Source organism: Gambusia affinis, linkage group LG16 (genome assembly GCF_019740435.1).
Source record: "Gambusia affinis linkage group LG16, SWU_Gaff_1.0, whole genome shotgun sequence".
Classification (NCBI taxonomy): domain Eukaryota; kingdom Metazoa; phylum Chordata; class Actinopteri; order Cyprinodontiformes; family Poeciliidae; genus Gambusia; species Gambusia affinis.
Window position 1 is genome coordinate 20490491 of NC_057883.1, and position 27398 is coordinate 20517888.

Below are 27398 nucleotides of genomic sequence, written 5' to 3' on the forward strand. Positions count from 1 at the left end.
ACATTATATTATATATAAAATATATGGGTATATATATATATATAGATATATATATATATATATATATATATATATATATATATATATATATATATATATATATATATATATATATATATATATGTATGTGTATATGTATATGTTTATCTGTATTTGGTTGGTTACAAGGCGCTCTCTCCTGGTTCTCCTGGGACCCCATCCGTTTGTAAACAGAAAGCTACCTGGAAACGGCAGCTTGCTCTCCTCGTTAGCGGGGAGAAAGCCGGGATAATTAAAGGTTTTGATTGGCCAGATGACAGCGTCAGGTGTTTGACAGTTGCGGTTTGTTGTGGTGGGATTTGGTGTCCTTAGCTGCTGTAGTGACCGTTCCTTTGAGCATTCAACATGTCGCAGGTTAGGGGGAGATTGATGTTTGATCAGATTATAGATTATTTCTCTTCAAGTTTCTTTGGTGATGAGGAGGACAGTATTTCTTGCCTTGAAGCGGTTCATATTGAGGTACATGCATTTAAAGATCCTGCTGCAGAATTTTGAATAGTCATCTGAAATGAAAATATTGTAAATATTATATTTATTGTGTATTTTTCTTTCCTGTTGTAGGATTTTAAAGTCCTCACCCTCCTTGGCAAAGGGTCTTTTGCATGTGTTTACCGGGCAAAATCTGTCAAGACTGGACTGGAGGTGGCGATCAAAATGGTAAGATAATTTGGTCTTAGAAATACAAGCTGTTGCCAGCAACAGACAGTTGAACTGTAAACTACAACAGTTGGGTTATTAGACTTTAGTTACCTCCCAAGGGCTTCTCCTGGTCCCCTAACTATCCAGAGAGAAGCTCTCGGTTGGTAACACCTTGTTGTCTAACAGATTGGCTATTAGCTCCAGGACTCAAACACTGCTGTTTGAGTCCCACAGTGCTTGTTAGTCCGTTGCAAAGGGGTATAATTACCTGTGATATTTCCATCTGCAGATCGACAAGAAAGCGATGCAAAAAGCTGGGATGGTCCAGCGTGTGACAAATGAGGTGGAGATTCACTGCAGACTGAAGCATCCTTCTATCCTTGAGGTAATGTTTGCAGGTGTAGTTTATAAGTGTTTAATAAAATAATTCATACCATATTTTCATGTAGAGGTTTGTGATTGAAAATTACAATCAGATATTTGATTAAATCCACTCTTTCTATATTTACATTATAATTACTTTTTTTAACAGCCACATTCTGGAAAGCACTGGGAAGCCAGCTGACTAGCAGTGTGTAGCTAATGATATTCTATGTACAGTAACTCTGGACATGTCTCTTATATCTCATTCAAAAAACTAACATTTTTCTTCAGAAATATTTAGTTCACAGTTTTTTAGGTAGTGACCAGCCTGAACTACACAAGAGATTATCCAGAGAAACTGGATGTAGGGATTACACAGCAATCTTAGATTTAGACTTTAGTAATTGATTATTCTGTCAATGAAAAGTAGGAAAAAAAGTTGCCACATTCTGCAGATTTTACATTTAACCATTTAAGCCTTTTTTATACAGCATTAGAAATCTGTTAAAAGATGCACAGTTAGCAGTTAGTTCCTTTTCAAAATAAGAAAATTACAATTTTATTGTCTAAAATTCCAAAAAATATTATTTCATTAATGTGTGCTTGATTATTTGTAGCAATAGACGCAACTGCAGCTAAAAAATACTTCTAACATCTACATGTAAAAAGCTCAGCCTTTCTGCTTAACATCAATACGATGTATTGATGATCTGCTTATTTATTTATTTTGATTAATAAACGAATAACAAAATGTTGTTTTTTTTTTTCTAAAGCTCTACAACTACTTTGAGGACAGCAACTACGTGTATCTGGTGTTGGAGATGTGCCACAACGGGGAGATGAGTCGGTACTTGAAAGAGAGGACGATTCCTTTTTCAGAAGACGAAGGTGAGCTGCAAGTTTTCTCTTGCACTGCAAAAACACTCAATATTACAAAATATTTTTTTATCTAGTTTTTAGTTTGAAATCTTAGTACTTTTAAACTTAAATTACATTTTTTGTAAAGACATAGGAAATTGTTTTAAGGCAATAATCCCTTAATGTTTAATTTTTATTCAGGTTATTTCACTACCAGAACCTTCATCAATATTAATGAATTATTGACTTAAAACAAGTTCGTTGTTACTTTTAAGTTAGTTTTGCCTTATTTCAAGTGAACTAAGATATTTGCACTATAAATTAGACCAAAAATACTTGGCAAGATTTTGTGTTTTTGCTGTTTATTTATTTAAAATATAAACTGTAAAAATAGTATGTTCCAGAAAGCCTGTCTCAATAAACAATTAAAAATCTAATTTCTCGATAATTTCCATTCTGATTATGATTTTTTTAAGGGAAATTTTGTTTTCAGAGATATCCTAATCCATTTTATTTATGGTTTCTGTTGTGTGTGGTTTTTCTTTGTTTTATTTATCATTTTTGTTTGTTGTGCTTTATTTCGGATATTTAAAATGTTCTCCAGTTCTAGTATCTAGAGTTTTTTTACCAAATTAAAGTTTATTGCTTTCTGAAAGAACTTGCATTATTAATTGAAAATGGTCTCAAAACAACAATATTATTGTTTATTGCAATAATTGCTGTAGCAATTTGTCATCTGGGAATATTTGTTATCTGACAGGCCTGTGTTCCAGTTAGATTTTTAAAACATTTATTTGTTTGTTTCTGCAGCCAGACACTTCATGCATCAGATCGTGAAGGGAATGCTGTATTTACATACTCACGGCATCTTGCACCGCGACCTGACGCTGTCCAATCTGCTGCTGACCAGCAACATGAACATTAAAGTAGCGGACTTTGGCCTGGCCACTCAGCTCAAGCTGCCCAATGAAAAGCACTTCACCATGTGTGGGACTCCCAACTACATCTCGCCAGAGGTGGCCACCCACAGCGCTCACGGCCTGGAGTCCGACGTCTGGTCTCTGGGCTGCATGTTCTACGCCTTCCTGATGGGCCGCCCTCCGTTTGACACCGACACGGTCAAGCACACCCTGTCCAAGGTCGTGCTCGGGGACTACGAGATGCCGAGCCACGTTTCGTTAGAGGCTCAGGACCTGATCCACAAGCTGCTCCAGAGGGACCCGGCGCTGCGGCCCAGTCTCTCCGCTGTACTGGATCACCCGTTCATGACCCAGAACCTGCTGCTCAGGACCAAAGAGCTGAGGCTGGGTGACGACAGCTCCATAGACAGCGGAATCGCCACCATCTCGACGGCGTGCACGTCTTCTGTTTCCGCCAGCAGCGGCACCCGCCTCCAGCAGCGAACCAAGCACGCGATTGGTCCGACGCTGCCGAACCGGATGACGTACGTTCCTCCGCGGCAGCCGAGCAGCTTTGACGACGGGGACGGGTCCCGAGGACGGGCTGCTCACATCGGAGAGACTGGACAGCCGTATTCCAGGTTCCTCCGGAGGGCTCACTCATCGGACCGCTGTGGTTCTGCAGAACCAGGGCTGACCTCCTCGCACCATGAGCTGGGCAGATGCCATTCAGAGGAGATGCTGACGGCGGTGGGACGGCCCCTCTTCCCCTCATCCTCCACTCCTCATCCGTTTTCAGACCATGGGAGGCTTCCCTCTCCTCCCGTCAAACAGCCGGCACAGTAAGACCTCTGCCTGTTGGTCGGCTCTCCTCTTCGGGTCTCAGATCGAGTTTTATTGAAGTGTTTCACTTTGTGTTTCAGCTCAGGATATCTGCCAGCTCAGATGGTTTACCCACCAACCTCCCAGTATCCGGACCTGGATGGAGTTTCTAACTGGCTCAACAGTGAAGGTAGAGCTTTGATTTTTGATCTGTGGGTGTGTTCAGGATTATTGGTTTATTAGGTTAAAAATAGTTACGCTTCTTTTAAGTGTTGTAGTTTGGCCGCCATCCAGCAGAGGGCGCCTGCTGGTCATTCTTAAGCATCAACTTCTCAACCTAAAATTACTGATTTTCTTCCTTATTATGGAAGGAAAAAGAAATTGTAACAGGAAGGAGAAAAAAACACGTCGCCAACAAGTACGGTTGATTGTCATCAAGAGCAACCACAAACATTAGTTGTGTGTATGAATAAATCTCTTCACATATTTTATTCCTTTCATCTTTTGTTTTTCTATTCAGCAACTTAAGATGTTTCTGTCTAGTTTTATATATAGGTTGAAATTTAGTAATGTGAGAAAACCACAAATTTCTGTTTATTCAGTTGGTGTTTCATAAAGCTAATCATGTTAAAATTTATGGGGTTTTTTAATTCGGTATATGATGAAAAATTTAGCATTTTGAACAGATGATCGACTGTCTTCATTGAAGAGAGACTAATCAACTTTAGATTAATTCATAAATCGATAACTGAGATATCTAGGGTGTGTGTTTGTTAAATCAGGACTAATAAATTCCCTCAGAGAAATTTTAAGGGTTTTTCTTTAGAAACGATAAAACTGTTCATCAGACGCCTCAGAGTGTGAGGTCAAAGTGTCGTTGTGTCCTCTGGCTCAGGGTCCGGCCCGAGGCCCACAGACGGCAGCGGCAGCAGCTTCCACAGCAGAGGACCCCCCGGGGTGCACAGCTCCTGGTCTGAGCCCGCGGGCCGAGGTCCGCAGCCGTATCCCGAATCGTCCCGGGACATCACAGCGGGAACAGACTTCCAGCCTCCTCACAGCAGGGAGCAGAAGAGGAAAACTCTGAGAGACGTGGTGTCTCCGCTGTGTGCCCGCAGACTGAAGCCCATCAGGCAGAAAACCAAAAACGCAGTTGTAGGTTGAGATTCTTCTTTTTCACACTCTCTCTGACCAGCGGTGGGCATTTATCATACCGTTTAATGTGAATTTTTTTTTTATCATGATAAGAATTTTGATTTATTGTTACGATAAATTTTAATTTGATGTTTAATAATGAAAAAAAACAGATCAGAAAGGTTTTTTGTTTTTTTGTCCACTTTTTGTTCCATCAGAGCATCAGTAAATTTAAAAATGATTAAATGCAGTTACTTTTTGCAGTTAAGTGATACAAATAACTTTTTTTTAAGTAAGTGGCTCCTCAAGAAGCATATTTGAGATGAGAATGTTTTTCACAATATTTATGTTTGTGGCTGTATGAATGCTGTGATGAAATATTTATTACCTAACAATATTGTAATCTCTGATTTAATTGCAGTACTATTGTGATGATAATAAAGTCCCTGTCGGCCACCTTTATGGTGATGTCTGGTTTTATTCTTGCAGGTCAGCATCCTGGAAACAGGTGAAGTCTGCATGGAGCTTTTAAAATCTCAAAACGGCCAGGAAAGGGTCAAAGAGGTCCTGCAGATTTCCTGCGATGGCTCCATGGTGCGCTCACACGACGCACGCTTTGCTGTTTGCATGTTGTTTAGCATGTTGTAACTGTGGTGGTGTTGCTGTTGCCGTAGGTGACAATATACCAGCCCAATGGCGGGAAGGGGTTACCTGTGCTGGACCGGCCGCCAGCGCCCCCAGAGGACATTCTCATCTGTAGCTACGACGACCTTCCAGGTAAACAAACAGACTTTATTAATATCAGGAAATAAATACAATAAACTACTGGGTTTATACGCGAGTTTTAAATACTGTAGTTGCAAAGGTCTTGATTGAAACTTTGGTTTTGTAATAAAGTGCAATCTGATGCTTGATTTATAGCTTAAATTTGGAAAACATCTGAAGTTGAAAACAGATATTTCCATAAACTTAATAAAAATACTTAAAAAATGTTTTTTGTCACTGTCTGAAGGTAAATTGGACAAAATTTTTCTTGGTTAGAATTACCAAAATGATTTCTATTTGCTAAATGACATTATTTTTTTGTTTATTTTGTTTAAACATTTAATTTGAGCAGGAAGTTAATTTACCGTCACATAATCTCAATGAGTATATATCACTAATGACTCAGTAACTTATTGATCTGTGTAACTGAAGTAAATGTTATCTAATATACTATACTATAATGTTATTGAAATTCTGGGATTTTTTTTGTTAAATTTTGTTTTTCTTTTCAGACCATTTAGGTGTTCAGGGTGTGTGAAGGAGATATTTCAAAATGTTACATTTTCTTAGATTTCAATTTACCTCGTCCATACTGTAGAATGTAAAATATTACCACAATACATTATTAATAACGGTAATAAACTATGCCAGGTATAGTTGTAAATTTGTATCGTCTTATCTACAAAGTTTGGTGCTGGGAAAGTTTGAAAGCCTACCTTGAAAGTGCTTGAAACGTTTTTGAATTTTAATGCTAAATACAGTTTGAACTGATGCCTTCATGAACTTCTATTTCACAGAAAAATACTGGAAGAAGTACCAATACGCCTCCAAGTTTGTGCAGCTTGTAAAATCCAAAACTCCTAAAGTGACTCTGTACACCAAGTTTGCCAAAGTGATGCTGATGGAAAACTCCCCGGACGCCGACCTGGAAGTCTGTTTTTACGACGGTGAGTCCCAGATGTTGGGCAGATGTTGGGCCGTCGCTGCAGAAGAGGCTGAACTGACTCTGACTCCGTCTTTTAGGAGCAAAGACCCACAAGACGTCGGAGCTGGTGCGAGTGGTGGAGAAGAGCGGGAAGTCGTACACGGTGAAGGGAGAAGTGGGTCTGAGCGGCCTGAGCCCAGAGAGCCGGCTCTATGTGGAGCTGTCCGACGAAGGCCATAGCATGTGTCTGTCACTAGAGGCCGCCATCACGGCGGAGGAGCAGCGGAGCGCCAAGAAAGTCCCGTTCTTCCCCATAACGATTGGCAGGTAGAGAGAAGCTTTTATTTATACATGGAGGGATTCTTCTTCGTTTTCTTCTTGTTGTTTTTCTTGGTCCCATTCTCCTTCTTGTTCTTTTTTTCTTTCCTTCTCATTTTTGTTGTTTTTCCTTTTTGTTCTTGTTCTTTGTTTTTTCTTGTTGCCGTTTGTGTTCTCATCCATTTTTCTTCTAGTAATTTTCTTTTTGTTGTTTTTCCTTCCTACTTTTTTCTTTTTGTTTATTCTTGCTTCTTTTTCTTGCTTTCTGTTTTTGTTTGTCTTTGCTTTTCCTTTTTCTTCTTCCTGTTTTTCTTGTTTAGTCCTGTTTTATTTTTTCTTGTTTTTGCTCTTCTAGTTGTTTTTTTTCTCTTTCTTCTATTGTGTTCATTCTTTTTTTCCTTTTTTTTGCTTCTTGATGCCCTTGTTTTTGTTTTTATTCTTTTCTTTCTTCGTCTTCTAATTTCTTTCTTGTTCCATTCTACTACTTATTTTGTTTTTGTTTGTTTGGTTTTGATCTTGTTTTCTTCCTACTTGCTCTTCTTCTACTGAGGAGTCATTCTGTGTGTTAAACTTCGTAGGAGGCCGGCCAGCTCAGAGTCTTTATCCTCCGGGTCGGCGCCGTCACGGCCGGTTCCTCCTGATTTGGCGACGCCTCCTAAACCTTCACAGATCACTCCTTCAGTAAGAGTCGCCGGCTCAGCATAAAGCCACAATGAATCCAGATCCAATCTGTAACGATCGTATTTATTTTCAGATGATTTCCTACGACGGGTCGGATTTCACCTCAGCCAGCTTGAGTAAGAAATGCTCCCCGGTCCGACAGGACTCGGTTCAGAGCGCAGGAAAGGTGGTGAAGTCGATATTCGTGCCCAACGTCGGATGGGCGTCCCAGGTAAAAATAAAAAAAGATCAGGATAGTCTCTGATCTGTTGATGGCTGCAGCTGTTAAAGCATCGGGTTTGTGTTTCTGAAGCTGACTAGCGGAGAGGTGTGGGTCCAGTTCAACGACGGCTCCCAGCTGGTGGTACAGGCCGGGGTCTCCTGCATCACTTACACGTCTGCAGAGGGCAGAGTCACCAGGTGGGAAATTACTGATTTTAAATGTTTTAAACTCTGAATCTGCCTAGACTGAAACACCTCCATTCTCTGATGTAAGTTACTGATTAATGAGTTAATCTAAAGCTGGTTGAGTTAAACATGAGTTTTCTCTTACATCAAGACCACAACATAAATGGCTTTTTTCATAATGTTGAATTTAAAATAAAACATAATTAAATTTTTACATTTTTGTATCAGCTGTATTAAATACTGTATTATCACAAATTTCTCTTTATATCACATTAAACTTAAACATATTTAGTAAATATAACAGTACCTGTTACCTTCAGCTACCTCAGAGGTAGCTGAAAAGGGAAAGATGAAAAGAATAAAGTAATTCCACATGGACAGAGAAACGTTCCGCCATATGTCCTGTTTGTTTTTGCTCTTAAAGGAATGATAAAACTTCACTCCATTTAGTGAATTAGCTCAACCCTAAAACCAAACGTTCTTAACGGCGCCATGTTCTTTTCCCCCCTGCATCATGTTACCATTTTACTCCGTCACCACATCGTCACCTTGTAGCAAAGTATTTTTGACACTTAAGGAGTTTATCCAGTGTTTATATTTCAAATCAGAGCCGTATAAAGCGCATTTTGTGTCCCATGTCGGACTCTTGTTTGTACCATTACTTCGTCCCGTTCCGCCATCTTTTTATTTCTGGCTCCACTTAAGGATGACCAGCGGCGCCCTCTGCTGGAAACTACAACAGTAAAAAAGGTCCAAGCGGACGACATTAGTTAATCGATTGGAATTCTTTTTTATCCAATAAAACATTAATTGACCACCAATTGTTTGCATTCTTACAATAAACAACCCAGGTTTTAAAGCGCATCTCCTCTGCAGGTACAAGGAGAACGAGAAGCTGCCTGACCACGTCAAAGAGAAGCTGCACTGCCTCTCCACCATCCTCGGCCTGCTGGCCAATCCGGCGCCTCGTCACGCGCATGCGCATTAGCTGTCTGCAGAGACCCCCCCCCCGCGTTAGCATTAGCAACCTCCAGATCGTCGCCGCTCCGCTGTAAATATTCTGTCTGTATCTTTGCTATTTTCTTTGTTTCCTTTTTTTACATGTACAGAAGACTGATTATGAAAAGATTTTATTTTTATAACATGTTGTATAGTGTCTAAAATAGCCGTGTTGGAAAGTTTTTCTGTCTCATGAACTTGGTGATGCAATAAACATCTGGAGGTGGAGAACTAGAGAGCTGATTGATTGGTTTTCTCTTCACAATTTATTATAATTAAAATATTTTCTATTAAATGTAAAATTGAAACTACAGTTGAAACCAGAAGTTTACATATATTGAATAAAAAGATACTTCAGATACTTATTTATCTCACTGTATAAACTTGAACATTTCAGAATTTTTTTTAGAAAGAAATTTTTATTTCTGAGTTTGAAAAGTTGAAAATGTATAGACAGAAAAACGTGATTTTGTTTGTGTCATTTTTCACTTGACTTTTTTTTGTCTGAAGTTGAGTAAAAAATTTGCTATAAAACACTCAAATTTTGAAATTGTCTAAATTTTCTAAAACGTTCAGGGACATTTCTGAGCTCAGAGTCAACACATGGCTAGGGGAAAAATAAATATTTTTTTAGACTGACCATAAATTTTATGTCAGAAATTTTCTAAGAAAAAGTAAGAAATTTCTGCATTCAAAAACGTTAAAATTTTCAAAATATTTTTTGGGATTGACTTAACTTTTCTAGAATTTTCATTATTCTGGAAATTTCAGAATTTTAAAAGAACAAAGCTGTGAAATTTTGAGATTGCTGTATTTTCCGGACTATAGAGCGGACCCTACAAAGTTCTTTTTTAAAGAACTTTGTGCTTTCTTTTTTAAAGAACCACAAAGTTCTTTTTTAAAGAACTTTGTGGTTGCAAAGTTCTTAAAATCTCCACCGCTCTCAGTTGTTCACAAGGACGCAACTGTGTCTCCAATGCCGAACCATGGATTCGTTCACGCCGAGTTTACGTGTGGTACCACCAGATCGATAGCCTTCAACTGAAAAGCTGCATCATATGAACTTCTTCGTGTTATTTTCCTGATGAGTTTGAAAACATTTCCCCATCGTGCCTGCTTCTAGCATGTTCCTGTTCTAAATGAAAAAAAATCAGCTTTCTTCTTTGATTTCCAATTTTGACTTCCAATGATTCACTTCCTGCTAAAGAGCCCCCTGGTGGTTGAAGAAAAATCCACAGGAAAGCCGCACCGGGCCATAAAGGCATGGTTCAAAATGTGGGAATAAAGCAGCGGCTTATAGTTCGAAAAATACGGTAACCTCAGAAATTATTTTATTTATTTAGAAACCATCAAAAATGTCCACTTTTGTTTTTCAGAAAAAATTTAGATTACGGTAATCAAAAAGGAAAATTCTGGTAGAAATCTTCTTTCTACAAGGGCTTTGTGTACCAAACTGAGTTGTTATTCTAAAACAAGAGACATTTTGTCTTATTTAACTTCAGTTAGAAAAAAATAACTTCTGATTTCACTTGTAACTAAACCTGAATGTTTGAACAAAATCAGGTCACCATATTAAGACAACAGAGGTTCCACGTGTTTATTTTTGCCTGTTGAACTGGCCCTTTAATTAAAAAAAGGTCAAAATTGTGGATCTTAATTACAGAACTCTTACAAAACATACTATGTGGAATTAAGCCTCGGCGCATATAAACATTATACAAGACACCCAAGAAGTAAACATTGAGGTGAAGCTGGGAGCAGGAAACAGTCTGGGCTGCAGATTATTTTCATCATGAACAGGAAGTGCAGGAAAGCGTTAAGATTCTCCTGACAACGCTGTAGTTCGGATCACCAGTATAGATTTAAAGGTTTTGGCCCAGAGAATTCCTGATGAGGAAGCTGCAGGGACAATTAAGTGGAAAAGAAAATGGGAGGAATGATCTCCAGGATTCAGGCTCAGAGGAGTGCAGACTGAACCGCGGTTCTGGTTTGATTTGATCATCAACATGCGAGCCATTTTACTGTAAAATATGCTCAAAAACGTCACTGCTCTCAGTTTATTTATATAAAACATTTTCCCATAAAATCTCAATAAAATAAAGTTACTCTCATTAGATGTCAAGACAAAAGTATAAACAAACCAGAGTAAAAAAAAAAAAATCACAGTGAACACTGGGAACAAGAGCTGGACCTCCTCCCTTCATACGGATACAGCAGCTGGAAGAGGAACCGGGTCAGAACCGAGCTCAGCGAAGCGACGGACAGGAGTTCTGCAGGAGAGGATGAGCGACAGGAAAACAGATTCTTCCTTAAATCATCCAGACCAAAAATTTTCAAAGTGTGAGAGCAAATAGAAAACTGCTCCATTTCATCGATGCTGTTTCTGACTGGAGGTGGTTTACCTGCTAAAATACCAAAATACTTTTGGCTGTGCTAAATATTTAGCTTCATTCAAAATATTTAGACTGAAGCTAAATATCTAGCTTCAAATTAAGTTAAATATTTAGCTTGCCAACTAAATATTTAGATTCCCTAACAAAACATTTTGTTTCACATATTTACCTTTATATGAAAAGCTAAATATTAAGCTTTTCATATAAATATTTAGTTTGAAGGCAAATACCTAAATATTTGTTTTAAGCTAAATGTTAAACATTTAGTTTCAAATTTAATTGCAGCTTTACATCAAGTATTCAGATTGCTAACTAAATATTTTGCTTCAAACTAAATATTTAGTTTAGATTTAACTAAATATCCAGATTTGGTTCAATCTAAATAATTAGTTTGAATCAAATATTTTGGTTCACACTAAATATGATTCGCTAACAAAACATTTTGTTTCAAACTCAATATTTAGCTTGCAAACTAAATGTTTAGTTTCAACCTAAATATTTAGTTTGAAGTTAAATATTCAGCTTCCTAGCTAAATATCTAGATTGACGCTAAATATCTAATTTGCAAAATAAATATTTGCTTTAAGGTAAATATTAAGTAGACATTTAATTGAAGCTAAATATTTAGCACCTAACTTAATATTTAGTTTGAAACTGACATTTATAAATAAATGAATAATACATAAGCCGATTATTGCCCCATAGTGGAGCATCTTAACATCCAAACAGTAAATAATCACCAGAAACCAAACTGATTTAGGACTAAATATTTACCCATTTGTCTCTAGCATAGGCTTGGTGAAGTTGGCTAAATGTTTGTGGATATTTTTTCTGAGGTGCTCAGGCGTCTCACACTTTGAAAATCTCGAATCTTTTAGTTTATTGTTTTAAAGTGACATGCTCGTTTAAGGAGACGATCCACTGGAATATCGGAAACCATCCTGGAATTTCTTTGCAGACATGGAGAACGGGGAATGTGGTCGCAGAGAATCAACATCTGGAGCCAAACAGCTGCAGAAACGCCACCAAACTTGGTCACGTGATCACGGATGTCCAACTCTTCTCTCTCAAACTAACTTCATGGCACTTCGATAAGAACTCCCTTCTTCTGACCCGACAGCGGCCCGCAGGACCGCGACCCGTCGCATTGCGGATGTGCTTCAGTCTAAGCGTTTGGCGGGATCGGGCCGTTAGCCGCCGTTAGCTACCTCGCCTGGACTCTTTCTTTACAGTGAAACTGAACTCAGCCGTTCGGTTCCCAAAGGTTCACATTACAGTACTGATACAGTCTCATCGGACAGAACCAAATGTACAAAAAGGCAGAGAGGAAAGAAGCTTACACCCAATCACCAACAGTTTCAGTAACCACAGAGGAAAAGGCCTATTTTTGATTAGATACATTATTAACATCGTAATTACTCTGATTATTATTCATCTTCATTATTATTATTATTATTATTATTACTGTCACCACTGTGATTTGCTCAGGTATCAAGCGGGCCGGGCCAGGCCGGGCTCAGTCACTGGGAGGAGGCCTTCGTAGCTATCGTGGAGACGCAGTGCTGCTGGAAGTTGGGCGACACGGCCGAGTTGCAGCCCAGTCTCTGCAGCTCCTTCCCGCGCACGCTGCTGCAGCAGCAGCACGGCGCCTGGGGGCCGGCGCCGGCGCCGCTCACAGCCAGGCCTTTGGGCTGATCTCCGCTGGGAACGATGTCCGGGTTGTGGCTCTGCAGGACGCCGCTGATGTGGCTCAGCAGGTCGTTGAAGAACTCCGGAACGCCTTCATAACCTGGAAGCAGAGAAACGCTCAGGAGACGACGAGACGGTGCTCATTTTACCAAAAAACAGCAAAAACAAAAAACGATTAATCAATTAAACTGATGATTAACTGATAGTTCTGATGATTAATCGGATAAGACAACTAGCACATTCTGCAGGTGTTTCGTTTAATCTATTTTATACCATATTAAAATATATTAAAGATGCAAACAAACAATTACTTGTTTGATTGAGAAAATAACATTGTTGCCTAAATGCAATAATATAACATTCCTTTAGAGAAAGCTTGATTATTTGTAACAAAAGATACATACACAAATATAAAGTGCTTCTGACAACTTGTGAAAAGCTCAGTTGATTATTTTTGGGTTAATTGATTAATAACTGGATAACAAAAGGTGTTTAAGATATTTTTTACAGACTTTGAACCGAGTGAAGCTGTTGCACCCGAGACGTTTTGAGTAAAACGTTTTCATAAACAGAGTAGAGTCTTTTTTTCTTAAATGTAAAATGTATATATTTGTACAGTTTCGGCTTAATTACTGCTCTGACTGTGTTGTTCTTTCTGAAAATGTCCTTTTTTAGTGTAATCCGGTTAGCAATTTATCGATTACTAAATGAGACAATAATCCCAATAATCAATTAATCATATTAATTGTTTCAGCCCTATTACTGACATAATTTTCTTACTATGGTAAATACAAAGACACAAACTATTTGTCTTTTCATAACTAAGTTTTTATAATAAGTAAAACTATCCAGAAACTTCAACTGAAAATTAAAGTTTGCTGATTTTGGTTAATCCAATAATTGATTAATCACAATTAATCGTTCCAGTCCTGGTTCTAATACATCAACTAAAAGCAGATTTGGCTTCCCCAAAATGTACTTTAGAGTATAAGTCAATGTATAGATGTGTTCTTCGATGATTATATTAAAAACCTGCCTTTCTTTTATCTGATTAATCATCAAAATAATTGATAGAATAAACAATTCTTCAGGTAAACATGAGCTTCTGCAACATAAACACCCCATGTTTATTGGCTACAGGGTAAAATAGCGCGTAGGCCGCTCTGATCTGAAACAGCTCAGCGCCACAGCAGCGACAGGAAGTCATCATTAAACGGCTGCGACGAACACCAGAGCGAAACGCCGCTCCAGTTCCTGAGCCAACGACCAAACAGAGACGATTCAGAGCGAAGCCGCACGTACCGGGAAACGCGTTGATGTCGATGACCGCGTGCTGACCCGTCTGGTTGTTGATGATGACGTCGATGCCGAACAGAGACACGCCCAGCGTCTGCCGCAGCGACCTGGACAGCTCCCTGATGACATCATCGCAGGGCGGCTGGGACACGCCCTCCACGTTCTCCCTCTGAGGCCGAGTTAAAAAAAACAACAAATATTAAACTCTTCCAATAGTGAAATTCAAGAATACAAGATTTTTCATTTATTATTATATAATGTTTATTACTGTTATTATTTCTTGTAATGGTAAACTAAAATAAAAGCAAAATGTAATGTTTTGAAATGTCCCTCTTACCGCTTGACTGGTCCAAGAACAAAACAGTAACTAAAAAACCAAACCCAAATTTAAATGAGTTTATTAAACGTATAAAACATAAGCCAACCTTTATTTCTGTTACACAAATCATTAAGTCATTGAGATGTTACGAATAATGAATATTCAAAAATAAAATAAAGTAAATTTCCTGCCAAGTTTTATGTTATTTAGCAAATAAAAATGATTTCGGTGATTCCAGGAAAATTCAAGCACTTTTCAGGACAGGGTTTCAAACTTTTCCAGCACTGCATTTGGAGATAAAAAATTATATAAATGAACCAAAAAAAAAGAGAGAAAAAGAAATTATATAATTTATTACTGTAAATTAAAATATGGCAAAATTTTCTTTCACCAACTTTAGAAAAAAATGCCCAATTTTAATAACTTTGTTTAAAATATAAAATGATTAATAAGTCATTGAAAACATTTCTTGCTATGTTTTCTGTCATTTTGCAAGTAGAAATAATTTGGGTAATTATAACTGACCTGAAACGGACAAAAGAAAAAAAAAAAAAAAAATCGGATTTATCTTCAAATTAACAAAAAAATAATAAATTAAATAAATGTGACTTTTTGAAAATATTTGGTTTCAACTGTAAGTAATGTTTTCAGAATGTAGGCTTTTAATAAAACGTTAGATTGCATTTCATTACAAAACTGTGTAGTTTGAATATGAAGCACTTTCCAAACCTTGGAAACGCCTCATTGAAATTCAAGGATTTTCCAGCACCTGTTCGAACCCAGAATAAAGAAACACAGAAACCCACCGAGGTCAGGTCCGAAGACGACTCGGGTTTGGAGACGTTGTGGCTGTTGAAGAAAATGGCTTTTCTTTCTGCAAGATAAGAAGAAACAAAGAAAAACAAAAGGTAAGTTTCACATCCCGGCCTGCAGGTGGCAGCAGAAGGTCAGCAGTTACAACGAGTCACACAGGAACCCAAAGTGAGTGGCTGTAAAATACTGATTTGTTAGATTTAGCTGCTTTGTGTTTGATTTGACACATCAAATGTTGATTCAGAAAGTAAAATTTGAAAGAAACACAAACATGACATTTATGTTACACTGAGGTTCTTAAATACTAAACAAAACATGAAAAGAGTTGTTTGGGGAAACATTAAAATTCACAAACTGCGCTTTAAAGAAGAATCTGCAAAGTGAACGTTTTAAGTTTTTTAAGTTTAAAAGTTCTTCCAGGTGTTGAAATGTAGACAATTTTTAATGCAGGAGGAACTGCGATGAAAGGAGGAAGCTGCATTTTAAACCTTCACTTTCCTTCTGTTTTCATGCATTATTTCTAATTTACTGAAGATGAAGAGGAAATAAATCTAAACTCATAATGATCAAAATGTTTAACAACACACAACAAAAATGTCAAGTAGACAAAAGCCATGGATCACAAAACAACAAATTTAAATATTAAAAAAATTAAATTTACCTGCTAAATAATAAAAACAAATAAGTAAATATTTAATAAAACAAAGTTTAATATTTGTGGTGGGGCTGAATTGATTAATTTATAAATGAAATAATAGTCAACTAATTGACTAATTGATTAATTGTTAACTGGAATATAGACTCAAAAAAAGCTATTTGCTGAAAAAAACAACATTCAGATAATTTAATAATGAAGCCAAAACTGTACAAAATATCTAAACATTTTGCATTTAAGATAAAAAAAAAAAAACACATTTGTTTGTAAATTTGAAAACTCCTCAAGTGTCACAGTTTTAATTCCTCCTGGGTCAGATTTACTAAAAGAAAACCTGCAGCTCTGGTTTGTTGGTGTCTAATTTTGTGTTGTTTTTTTTTAGTTTTCTCTGTTTCTCTCCTATTAAGAGACAAAAACTTTTTATTATAGCTGCAACTACAGATGATTTTAATAATCGATTATTCACAATATTGATTATTGTAACGATTAGTTGATTAATCAGATTACAAACATTCGGAAGATTTATCATTTAACCACTTAAGACATTTTTATACAATATTAAAAGTACATTAAGATTCATATGAACAAATCTTTTTTTAAATAAGAAAAAACATTTTATAGTCTAAAATGTAACAACATGGCATTCCTTAAGTGAATTTGAACCGAGTGAAGCTAAAACTCTGCTGTTTGAAGAGTTTTGGGTAAAATATATTTACAAATGTGTCTTTATCTTAAATGTAAAATGTATATTTATTTTGTAGTTTTGCATTAATTGTTGTTGTGAGGTTGTTGTTTTATCACCAAATTTATTTTTTTTGAGTCTGTATAGTCGATTAATTGTTAACTGTGTACTTCAATTAACAATTAATCTGATTAATTCAGGGTATTTAAGAAAGCTATTTGTTCTGTTGAACCAAATTACTGCTATTTAAAATCATCCTGAGGGCCCAGATGGCCCCCAGTATCTAACTGGTCCAATCCCAGTGAGTATCCTGCTTCAGACTGAATTTCCCTGCTGAACGGAATCGTCTGTGTGCAACGACAAACAAAGCAGCTTATAACACTGCAGGTGAAAACACTTTGCATGAGGGCCTCTACCGTGCAACATGCAAATACGGGAGCCATCCGTCCGGGGGACAGCCCTGCCGCTGAGGCTCCGTCCTGCTGCTGAGGAAAAGTCGTGTTTACTCTGAGCAGGGCTAAAATCTGCTGCAGCCCTTAAAAGGCCAACAGCTGCATTCACAGGGACATTCAGAGCTGCTTTATTTATTGGGTGATCTGAACAAGCAGAGCAGATTGTACCGACGGACCGGTGTGGATGTGCGCCGCCTCTGGACTCCTCTGCTGCTCACCTGCAGGCCCAGCAGGGAAGTTCTTCAGGGAGGGTCTCTCCACCACAGTGTAGGAGTCCCCAACCACAAACACCTTGTACAGCACCGCGTTGTGGTTGATGAAGCTCTGGATCACACACGGAGGCTTCACGTTCTTCAGGTCCTCTTCGCTGAAGATAATGGTCATCTGAGGAGAGAGGAAAAATTTTAAACCGGAACCCACATCAGTGCTGTTCGCCATTTTAATGGTTTATTAGATTAAAATTACTTCCAATGTATTAACTAATAGCCTCAGCTAGACCTTCTTTTGGTGTTGTAATTTGGTCGCCATCCAGCAGAGGGCGCCGCTGGTCATCCTTAAGCGGAGCCAAACAGTTGAACAGAAACAAAGATGGCGGCCATGCCAGACCAGTAAACAGTAACGGTCGAAACAGAGTTCGGTTTGGGATTAAAATTGGACTTCATGCGGTTCTATTTTGAAATTTAAACACGCAACAAGCTCAATAAGTTTCACTTTGAAAGCGCTACGTGACGAAGAAACGTAAACTTTTCATCGAAAATGATTTTTGCGCTACGAAGGCGAAGATGTGGTGACAGAAAAGCGGAGGAAATAACGGAGCACGGTTGATTCTGAGAGCCGCCGCGAGTTAATGACAGTAGTTTTAACTTCCCTTCAAGAGCAACAACAGACTTTCTGTACAAACATCTCCATTCACGAGGAGTTTTAAACATTTTACTGTTCTCATGTTTTTTATTCGGTAACCTAAGGGGTTCCTGTTTTGTTATATTTGTTTAAGTTTAACAATGTGAGAAAACTACAATTTTTAGTATTTTGTACAGATGACAAATAATGTTTAAATGTATTTATTTATGAAAAATTGGCCCGTCATGTTATAGAAGATGATGATGATGAATACTTTATTGATCCCCAAGGGGAAATTCAAGGTCCCAGCAGCTCAAGACATTACACAACATACACTACAATTCACACAATATACCACAAAAACACTAAATCACCAAATTAACACAATTACCAGACCAACATTACTAAGAGCTAAAAATACTAAAAAACACTAAAATCCTAAGTGCTAAATTTAAATTTAAAACAGTTGCCAGAATGGAGGAGTGCATGTTGACTTATAACATAGCCGACAGAGTCAGTCAGAGTACAGTCCATCAGTCTGTATGACACTATAAGGAGTGTGGAGGTGAAGTCTGCTGTGTCGATGTACTAAGCAGAGAAGAAAGCAGAGCTGGAGAGAAACTAGTTTCACCTTCATAGCATTTCTCATTAAAAAATGATTGAAAGAGAAGCAGAGGAAAATTTTAACATGAGAAACAACATGGCGCCAGTAAGGACATTGATTTGAGGCCTGGTGCGAGTTTAAGCATTTCATGGAAGTTTAAACTTTAATTCAAGAGCAAAATCAGACAATCCGTCTTTTCATGGGAAGTTAAAAGTTTCACATGTTTTATTGTTTTCAGAGTTGGGTAGTAAATAATTACATTTACTTGAGTAACTATTTTTGAAAAAATATGCTATGCTGCACTTTTTACTTGTACTTGACTATGAAAGTATTTCTGCTATTACTTGAATAAAATTTCTGGATTTTCTACCCACTGAATAAAACACAAACATGTTTTAACCAAAAAAAAAAAAAAAAAAAAAAAATCACCAAACACACACCTGCAGTTTTTGTCAAAGTTTTATAAGTTTTTATTGAAAGAAACTGATTTGGAAAAAAATCTTTTGCCTGATTTTGTTGTTTAATAAATTATTGCCATTTTTGTCCATTTGATTATGTAACTTTTAAACATTAGACGATTGATAATTTGATCAGTTACTCAGTACTTGAGTAAACGTTTTACCAAATACTTTTTACTTTTGAGCAATTTCTTGGAACGAATTTTCACTTTTACTTGATTTTTTTGTGTACTCTGATACTTTTCAATTTTTATTTTTCTATTCAGTAACCTAAGAGATTCCTGTTTTGTTCAATTTAATAAAGTGAAAAAAAATTCTGATTATCTACAGTATTTAATACACAAAATGTTTTGTTTTTTTAAAAATTCAGTATATTATTAAAAATTTAACCCCTTATGACGTGGAACAATGGTCAGCCCTTTTTAAGCAGGAGAAACGTCAGGTTTTTATGAAAATGGCCACTTATCAAGTAATCATTAGTCGATTGATAGGACCAATCATCTTTAGATTAATTAATCAATAACTTGCATCCCTGAAGTGGAGCAACAAAGCTGCTGGTTTCCCGTTCATTTCATTCTGGTGTTTGAACCGAGCTAATGGTCAATCCCAAGGTGTTCCAGTATCTACAGGAAGTACAGCTTCTCACCTCATGGGAGTTGGTGCCATGAGCCACACGAGTTTTGCAAACTGTGGAGGAAATTTGGATGGTCAGAACTCAAACGGATCTCCAACGGAGTTCATAAAAATCGTGGATAAAGGATGGAGACTCACTGAAGGGGAATGTGAGACCCTGCAGCTTGATCTGCTCCAGAACGTCCAGGGTGCACTCCGTGTTGAGGACCATGAACGGAGGAGAGCAAATCCTCTCATCTAACAAAAACAGAAGAAGAAGAAAGAGGGACATGAGGAAACAGATGATACCAGAAAATGTAACCACAAACATTTAGCTAACTTCACCAAGCCTATGCTAGAGAGAATGGATCGAGTTTTAGTACCTGAAGATATAATTTGAGTTAGCCTGTCATAAGAGAAAAAAATAGAACTTTATTCTTAAAAATTAGACTTTCTCCATATTAATAATTAATTTACAAATGTCAGCCTCAAAATAAATATTTAATTAAATATTCAGTTAAACAACTAGATACACAGCTAAAGCAAGGTTAATATTTAGCTTCAAACTGAATATCTGGTTTGAAATGAATACACAGCTAAATAGTTAGCAAGCTACTTACTGAGCAGTGTAGACTACATATTTAGCTTCAAACTACATATTTAGTTAGTATGCTAAATAGTTAGCTTCAAATTAAATGTTAAGCTTTGGCTTAAAACAATTACTTAGTTGGCACATTAAAGATTGAGCTTAAATATTTAGTTAGCAAGCTAAATATGTAGCCTCAAACTACACAGGTAACAAGCAAATCATTTAGTTTGGAGCTAAATATTTAGTAGGAAATTATTTGTAATCTTAGTAAATGAAAAGGCAGCTGGATCATTATATTGTGGCGCTAACATAGCAAACATTAGTGAAACGTGTGACTGGAAAATAAAGTCCAGCAGCAGGAACAACTTTACAGGAGCCTTAATGTTTATGGAAACCGACCTCTCACACACATTACTGCTTTAAAAAACTTTTAGTATGCCTCTGGATTGAGCTGAAATAAACTTTAATCCCATGTTTACTTAAATAAACTCTAAAAACCAAGTCCATTGGTGAGCTTTTGAAATGATCCACGTTTAATCAACGGAGATTTAAAAATGTATTCATTTCGTCAAACTCCAAATGCATAACTTGCCATATAAAGCCACACTTTCATTATAAATTAGGGGTGGGTAAAATAATTGAAGAATCGATGAATCGCAATAATTTCACGCAAAATTCATAATCGATTAGGGGGCGCTGCGAGTTTGGTTACTGTGCTGAGCACCTGTGCACGTAACAGTCATGGCGAGCAGCTGTAGAAATCTAACTCCGTCAACTTTTAAGTCAGATGTTTGGGCTCATTTTGCTTTCCCGTCTAAATCTGGAACTCAAGAAGTCGACAAAAGCAAGGTGGTATGTAAGCTGTACCAGAGAGAATTAAAGTACTGCAATTACACGACAAACCTGCGCAACCATTTAACCAGATACCGCGCTGATGCGCTACAAAAACCCGAAGCACAACCTGTTGACTCCAAACAGACACAAATCGACAAATCATTCATCTCTAAACTTCCGCCAAGCTCTGCCCGCGCACAAAAAAATCACAAAATCTGTAGCGTGTTTATTTGCAAGGACCTACGACCGTACAGTGTTGTTGAAAACAAGGGTTTTAAGAATATGCTAAAGATACTCGAACCACGATGATGATCAGTGTGGATCAGTTGCTTTTTCTGAACAAGAATATCCACGTGCCTGTAGTCTGTAACCAGAAATAAAGAACTGTACTATTAAAGTACAGTTCTTCATTTCTGGCTACAGTACTATAGTTCAGTTCAAGATATGTTCAAAAATTAGAGGTTAATCACTACATGTTCAAAAGCTAAGAATGTTTACAAGCACTAAACTTTTTCAGTGCAATTCAGTTGAATACAACCCTATGATTTGTGTTTAAATCTGCACTAATATGCACAGATGTTATTGAAATGCATTTTTATTTATATTAGACTTTCAAGAGATAAGCTATGCCTAATTTTATTTTACATGCGCTTTATTTTTTATTGTTTATTAAGAACAGTTTTCTACTTTAAGCACAGTGCAGAAAGAAGTTTGTCTCTTTGCTCAGAAATATGATGGTACAGAAGTTTGTATGAAAATAAATATTTAAAAAATGTCAACATTATCTTAAATCATTTCTGTCTTCACAACTTTAAATCAATAATCGAAATCGAATCAAATCGTGAGGTTCCAAACAATACCCAGCCCTATTATAAATTATTATATTAACTTCCCTTCTTGTCTTGTCAATGCCAGACTTTGTTTTGTTAGTTTATTGCTTCTTACTTTTAGTCAGTCATTAATAAATTTTGTGATATTATTAATAACTAAACGTGATTAGCTGCAACAGCCATTTTCAAAGTTTTTGCAAACAGAATTTAACTTCAGTTCCACTTTCTTCTCAAAGAAGATATTTAAATATAAATATGAGTTTTAAAGTTATTTTATGTCTCTTCAAACATGTTTCGACATCAAAAATAAATAAAAGGAATAATAAAAAAAACCTTTTAAGAAATTACCACATTTAAACACAATGAGTTTCTTTGGTTTATATCAAAAGAAAAGATTTGAGACCAATAATAAATAAATAAACTAACAACTAATTACGTGAATGGAAATGACTGATTTCAGTGTGAAGAGTCTTTTAGAAGGAGGGTAAACTTGAAAAACATTACATAAATCTGATGTAGTAATAGTTCATATTATTATTAATATTACAACAGTTGCAAAAATCTAGACTCCGTACATCTTCATTTTGTCACATTTTGTTTAGATGAAACCAAACAAACTGTAAAATAAAATGCAGCTTTAAAAATTCAGTATTGGATTTGGGAAACATTTGAGATTAGAAGATAAAAATATTAAACCTAAATCATTTTGATTGTAGCGAAATAGTTGCTCTAGCTTTTAGCTCATTAGAAATCAAATAAAGGTTTGGGACATAAGCCCCAAAAAACAGGCAAAACTTTCATTTCAAAAGAACAGGCTGCATAAAAAAAAAATAAATAAATAAAATTGGGGGAAACCAGTCAGAAAAATATAATCGGGTCATTTTTGTGTTTAAGTTTCTCATATCTGAATAAAATTAAATGAAACAGAAGCAGAAATAATGTGAAAAAAGTAGTTCCTCTTCTAGATAAAACCGGAAATGACTTGCAGCTGTGAATATTTCAACACCTGACGCATATGACAGCCAGGTGGATCAGTCATGCATGTTACTGTTCTAAATGTTTTCACCTTTAAACACACCAGTTTGTGACACACCCTGTGGTCAGGCAACCGTTTCAGGACGAACTGCATGTCATTATTAAGAAGTCATCAGGTCTGTCAGCCGGCCTGATGACCGTCTGCCTAACGCTCGGCCTCTTTCCCTCTCATCTCCAGCAGACGACAATAAAAGCCTGTTTACATCATGTTTTGCATCACTTCCTGCAGCAGAGAGCTCCCAGCAGGAGCGAACCGGATCCAGAGCGCTGCATCTATCTGCTCGCTAACCGCGTCTTAAATGAGATAAACTTTAGCTCAGATGAAACCAAACACCACAGCCTGGCCTGTTTTTATGCGTCAGACAACAGAAGCTGTGAAAACTGAGCACTTTTGATGAAAGCAAAGATTAAATAGTTTCTGTAGTCAGTGATATTAAGAATTAAGAATATTTTTTAGTATTAATCCTTTATTCTCTTATAACTTCTTGTTGTACAACTTTATTTTTGTACTTTTTTCTCCTGTTATGACTATTCTTGTGTGACTTTGTCGCAATATTACGACTTTTCACATAGTACTCCAACTTTATTCTCATAATATTCAGATTTTTTGTCGCACAACTTTTCTCTCGCAATATTACGACTATATTCTCATACAGTGATGACAAAAAAATGAAGGAAGTTGTACGACTTTTTGCCAAACTGTTATGACTACTCTGGTAATACAATAATTATTCTATTTATTATAACTTTTTCTCAATGTTTCTACTATATTTATTCTCGTAATACTCTGACTCTCTGTTGTAAGACTTTAATCTAGTCACGACTTTAATATCGTGATTTAATTTTTTTTCTTAGCCTGGCTCTAGTGCTTTGTTATAGATAATAACAGAAAATACAAAAAAGTTACACACAGTTTAAGTCAAAATTTTCTCTTGAATTTGAAAGGAAGCAGTGAAAACGTAAGTGCACCCCCTGACTCATCGAGGTATTTGAGGAACGCCTGTAACACAAGAGAGAGGTGATGACCTTTGTGAGCTGCGGGTTTGAAGCCGGGGTCCTCCAGCTCTGGGGATTTAACTATACCAAAGTCAGCAGAATCCCACTGAGCCGGAGAAGCTGCTGCAGAGGAGCGAGGGGAACCAGCAGCAGTTACTGTTGGGTTAGTTTAATTTAAAAAGCAACAAAAATAAAAATAAATAAGATCGATTTTTAAAATAGTCACATTTTACAGCTTTTTTTATTCCAGATTTTTTCATTAGTTTTTACAACATTCAGGACATCAGTGCACAAAACATTTTCCATGAATTAGTTTTTATTATTATTATTATTATTATTATTATTATTATTATTATTATTATTATCATCATCATCTCTATGTAAAATTTTTTTAAGCATCTGGACCAAATTCAAAAATACTTGAATTAATCCCAGAGGGAAATTAAATGCTGTTGTATTTTATATTATATAATTTCCGTCTCAGTTGCTGATGGCTGTGGGTAGGAATGATCTGCTGTAGCAGTCAGTACTACTGTGGCTGAGGAAGCATCTGACTGAAGACACTCATTAAGAGGTTTTCTGTCCATAATTTTCTTGATTTTATGAAGAATCCTTCTTTGCAGCATCATCTCCAGATGTTTCAGAACCATCAGATCCAGTTTAAAATGGACGGACAAAAAAAGGTGTTAAATTTCCCTTTATTGATTTCTGAATGGCATTTATCTCCAGATTCGTCATCAATGAGCAACAAAGTTATTAGACAATCAATTTCTGATGGTAGTCAACTGATAAAAGCTGATATCAATGTAAAAAAGATTTCATTTTGGTTTCTCTGAACTTTTTTTCCTACTTGCAATGATAAAAACATCACCATAAAACAGAAGCTGGAAGCTTTCCTAATCAATCAATCTTTTTTGCTCAAAAACTAACAGCTGCCTTCTTTTATTGTCTGTATTAATCTCACTCTCACGGTGAATGTGTGTGCAAGAAATATCAGTTTTTCTTTCATTTTAAATTTTTCTGTATATTTTTTAGAAATATCATGTAAACCGCTTTTAATCCCATGAAACACATCGATATTAGGCAGATCTGTGAGCATAAAACCAGCATATGAGACATTTAACGGTGATCACATTAATGTTTATATTTTTAATAAGTTTGCACAAAAAAACCCTGCAAAAAGACAGGAAGTTGTTGAAATTAACTGTAGACAGTTTGCAACGCTCCATTTGATGACAAGTTCAAAGAATAATAACGTTTGGCGACTCTGAACCCAGTTCTGATTCTGTTTAAAATGAGTTGGAAAACTGTGGAGAGTCACGAATAACCGCTTGATGTTCTACAGACAAAACACCCGATGCTGCAGCGTCCACATTGCATCAGCAAACCACGGGGGCTGCTGGTGTAAAGACACGTCAAACAGAGCCGTCACACGACTGAAACCTTGTCAAACAGAAAGCGTTTCGGGTCCAGAGCCGACGATTGATGGTAAAGAAAGGAGGGAGCGGGAATGCTGCGCTCTGCCAGAGGATCAATCTGCAGTTCTGTCTAAACACCGAACGCCTGGAGGAGACCCAACAGAGCCGAACAACTCAGTCACCAAAAGTCTGTCAAACACCTAGAGGCACGCTCAGACCTTCAGGCTGTAACAATCATCTCATTTACTTTTTATTTTGCTTTCAAGCTCGCTCACAAAAGTCCCCTCAAAAAACTTCCTCCTTTCCAAGAACCAGGACTCCGCTCAAAATTATGCATCATTAAAATAGGGAAAGCCAACACATTTCTGCTATTTTACCAGATATTAAAGTAATATTCATTTATCAAACAATGAGGGACAACAGAATTCCCATCTGTTTGCTCATAAACAGCTGCTTAGATACATCCGTCTAGACTTAAAACACAAACTCTTACCAAGTATTTCTGGTTTTTAGTGCAAACATCTTAGTACACATAAAATACGACAAAACTAGCTTACAAGTAACTTTTCAATGGGAAGTAAAAACTTCCTTAATATTTAAAATAGAACTAGTTTCACTGCCAGATTATTTGACTTCTAAAAAGACATTTATGAGTGAAATAACCTTCCAAAATAACTAATGTTTTTTCATCAATTTTAAGGACATTTTTACTTAAAACAACCTTGTACATTGCACAAAAGTTACTTATAAGTTAGTTGTCTTTTTTCAAGATATTTGTAGTAGAAACTAGAATGCTTGGTGCAGATCATCGGGATTCAGGAATATTTGTAAAGATTAAGCTCCTTATTTGTTTGTATACATATATATATATATACCTATATACCTTATCTGGTTAACTTCCGGTTGTTTGGTTTGACGCTTTTATTTTGATGCTTAAACCTGCCGCTTTAAGCATTATTGAACGGCAGGTTAGCGAAAACAAGGTGTTTATAAAATTGAACTGAATTTATAAAATTGAGCATGATAGTAGTATGATTTTAATATCGAGCGGTTAAAACTGTGCATTCGTTTTATTCTAAACAAAAACTAGAGTAGTTTTGAGACTGTAGCCAATATTTTTAATTGTAAACGTTATTTCTAAGCTACGAACATTACAGTTATAAGAGGAAACATAAACAGGCACCTTCTCTGGCTCGGAGAGGAAACATTAAACGCGATTAAGTTCACACTTACAGTAAGGAGCTTCTCGAGTGTTTATATTTCCAAACAAAACCACCGCAAGTGTATTTTTCATCTCACACCAGACTCCGCTTGGACAGTTTCTCTTTAGCGTTATGGTACCGCCGCCATCTTTATTTCTACATCAACGGTCGGCTCCGCTTCATGGTGACCTGCAGCGCCGTCTGCTGGATGGCTGCCAACTACAACACTAAAATAATGTCTAACAGGTGCTATTAGTTAACCGACTGGATCCAATTTTAATGTAATAAACCATTAAATCGACGATTTACCGCAAGCCGACTAGTTGTTTGTATCACTACCGCTTCCCTCTGGAGATGAGGGGATCCTCCGTTTAGGCCTGGGTTGCCATGGCAGCCGCTTAAGGACTCCAGAACCCAGTTTAAGCCCAGTTCATCACGAACATAACGACCAAAATCCTCTGACGTGGCTGTGATCCACTGAAACCAGCTTGCGACAGTGAGACAGAACGATGCAGCTCGGCTCTGTTATGAAACAAGCCATTGCGTCTGTTTATACAGAAAAAAACAAAGAAACGGCTCCTCTTCTTCTTCTCCTGCTTCTATTTTAGGAACGCCGAGACACATCCGACCCACCAATCCAAAGCTCCGACTCCAGCCTGCAGCCCCTCGCTCTCAACAAATAATTTAAAGGTTTACGCTCCCTGCCTTATAGGGAGGTGACGGGATGTGATTTCCCACCGGGGAATGTGGCCCCTGTCGTCAGCGACCCGCAGGCTAAAACACACTTTATGGGCTTATCGGGAAACGAACGACTCCGAGCCCAGTTTACAACTTCAGAGGTTCTCCTGTAAACAA

At 37.0% G+C, this 27398-nt stretch overlaps 2 protein-coding genes across 3 annotated transcripts in view; one reads left to right on the forward strand and one right to left on the reverse strand.

Moving 5' to 3' along the window:
• Positions 1 to 384: 384 nt before the first annotated feature.
• Positions 385 to 9062, forward strand: plk4 (polo-like kinase 4 (Drosophila)). Its single transcript, XM_044143699.1, has 15 exons — positions 385 to 393; positions 601 to 696; positions 968 to 1063; positions 1815 to 1929; positions 2710 to 3640; positions 3722 to 3810; positions 4516 to 4772; positions 5241 to 5345; positions 5426 to 5528; positions 6314 to 6463; positions 6540 to 6768; positions 7338 to 7440; positions 7514 to 7651; positions 7733 to 7839; positions 8704 to 9062. Exons 1-15 carry the CDS (start codon positions 385 to 387, stop codon positions 8813 to 8815), a joined length of 2640 nt encoding a protein of 879 aa, XP_043999634.1. The 3' UTR covers positions 8816 to 9062.
• A 1807-nt stretch (positions 9063 to 10869) lies between these two features.
• Positions 10870 to 27398, reverse strand: part of itpk1b (inositol-tetrakisphosphate 1-kinase b) — a 41440-nt gene continuing 24911 nt past the window's right edge. The window contains exons 1-7 of one of the 2 annotated variants that reach the window (XM_044142613.1): positions 26575 to 26736; positions 19799 to 19897; positions 19674 to 19714; positions 17344 to 17509; positions 15330 to 15397; positions 14211 to 14373; positions 10870 to 13008 (exon numbers count right to left, since the gene is read on the reverse strand). In XM_044142613.1, coding sequence (XP_043998548.1) covers positions 12740 to 13008; positions 14211 to 14373; positions 15330 to 15397; positions 17344 to 17509; positions 19674 to 19714; positions 19799 to 19897; positions 26575 to 26635 — 867 coding nt within the window. In that variant the 5' untranslated portion in view covers positions 26636 to 26736 and the 3' untranslated portion in view covers positions 10870 to 12739. Of the gene's footprint in view, positions 13009 to 14210; positions 14374 to 15329; positions 15398 to 17343; positions 17510 to 19673; positions 19715 to 19798; positions 19898 to 26574; positions 26737 to 27398 lie in introns of those variants that run through there. The other variant, XM_044142612.1, reaches the window with a different exon arrangement.

What these genes read in the sequence shown, in the direction of transcription:
- plk4 (XM_044143699.1), top strand. An exon ending in TAACTGGCTCAACAGTGAAG is followed by an intron (nt 3,811 to 4,515) that starts GTAGAGCTTTGA and finishes CCTCTGGCTCAG; the next exon opens with GGTCCGGCCCGAGGCCCACA. An exon ending in TTCCCCATAACGATTGGCAG is followed by an intron (nt 6,769 to 7,337) that starts GTAGAGAGAAGC and finishes TAAACTTCGTAG; the next exon opens with GAGGCCGGCCAGCTCAGAGT.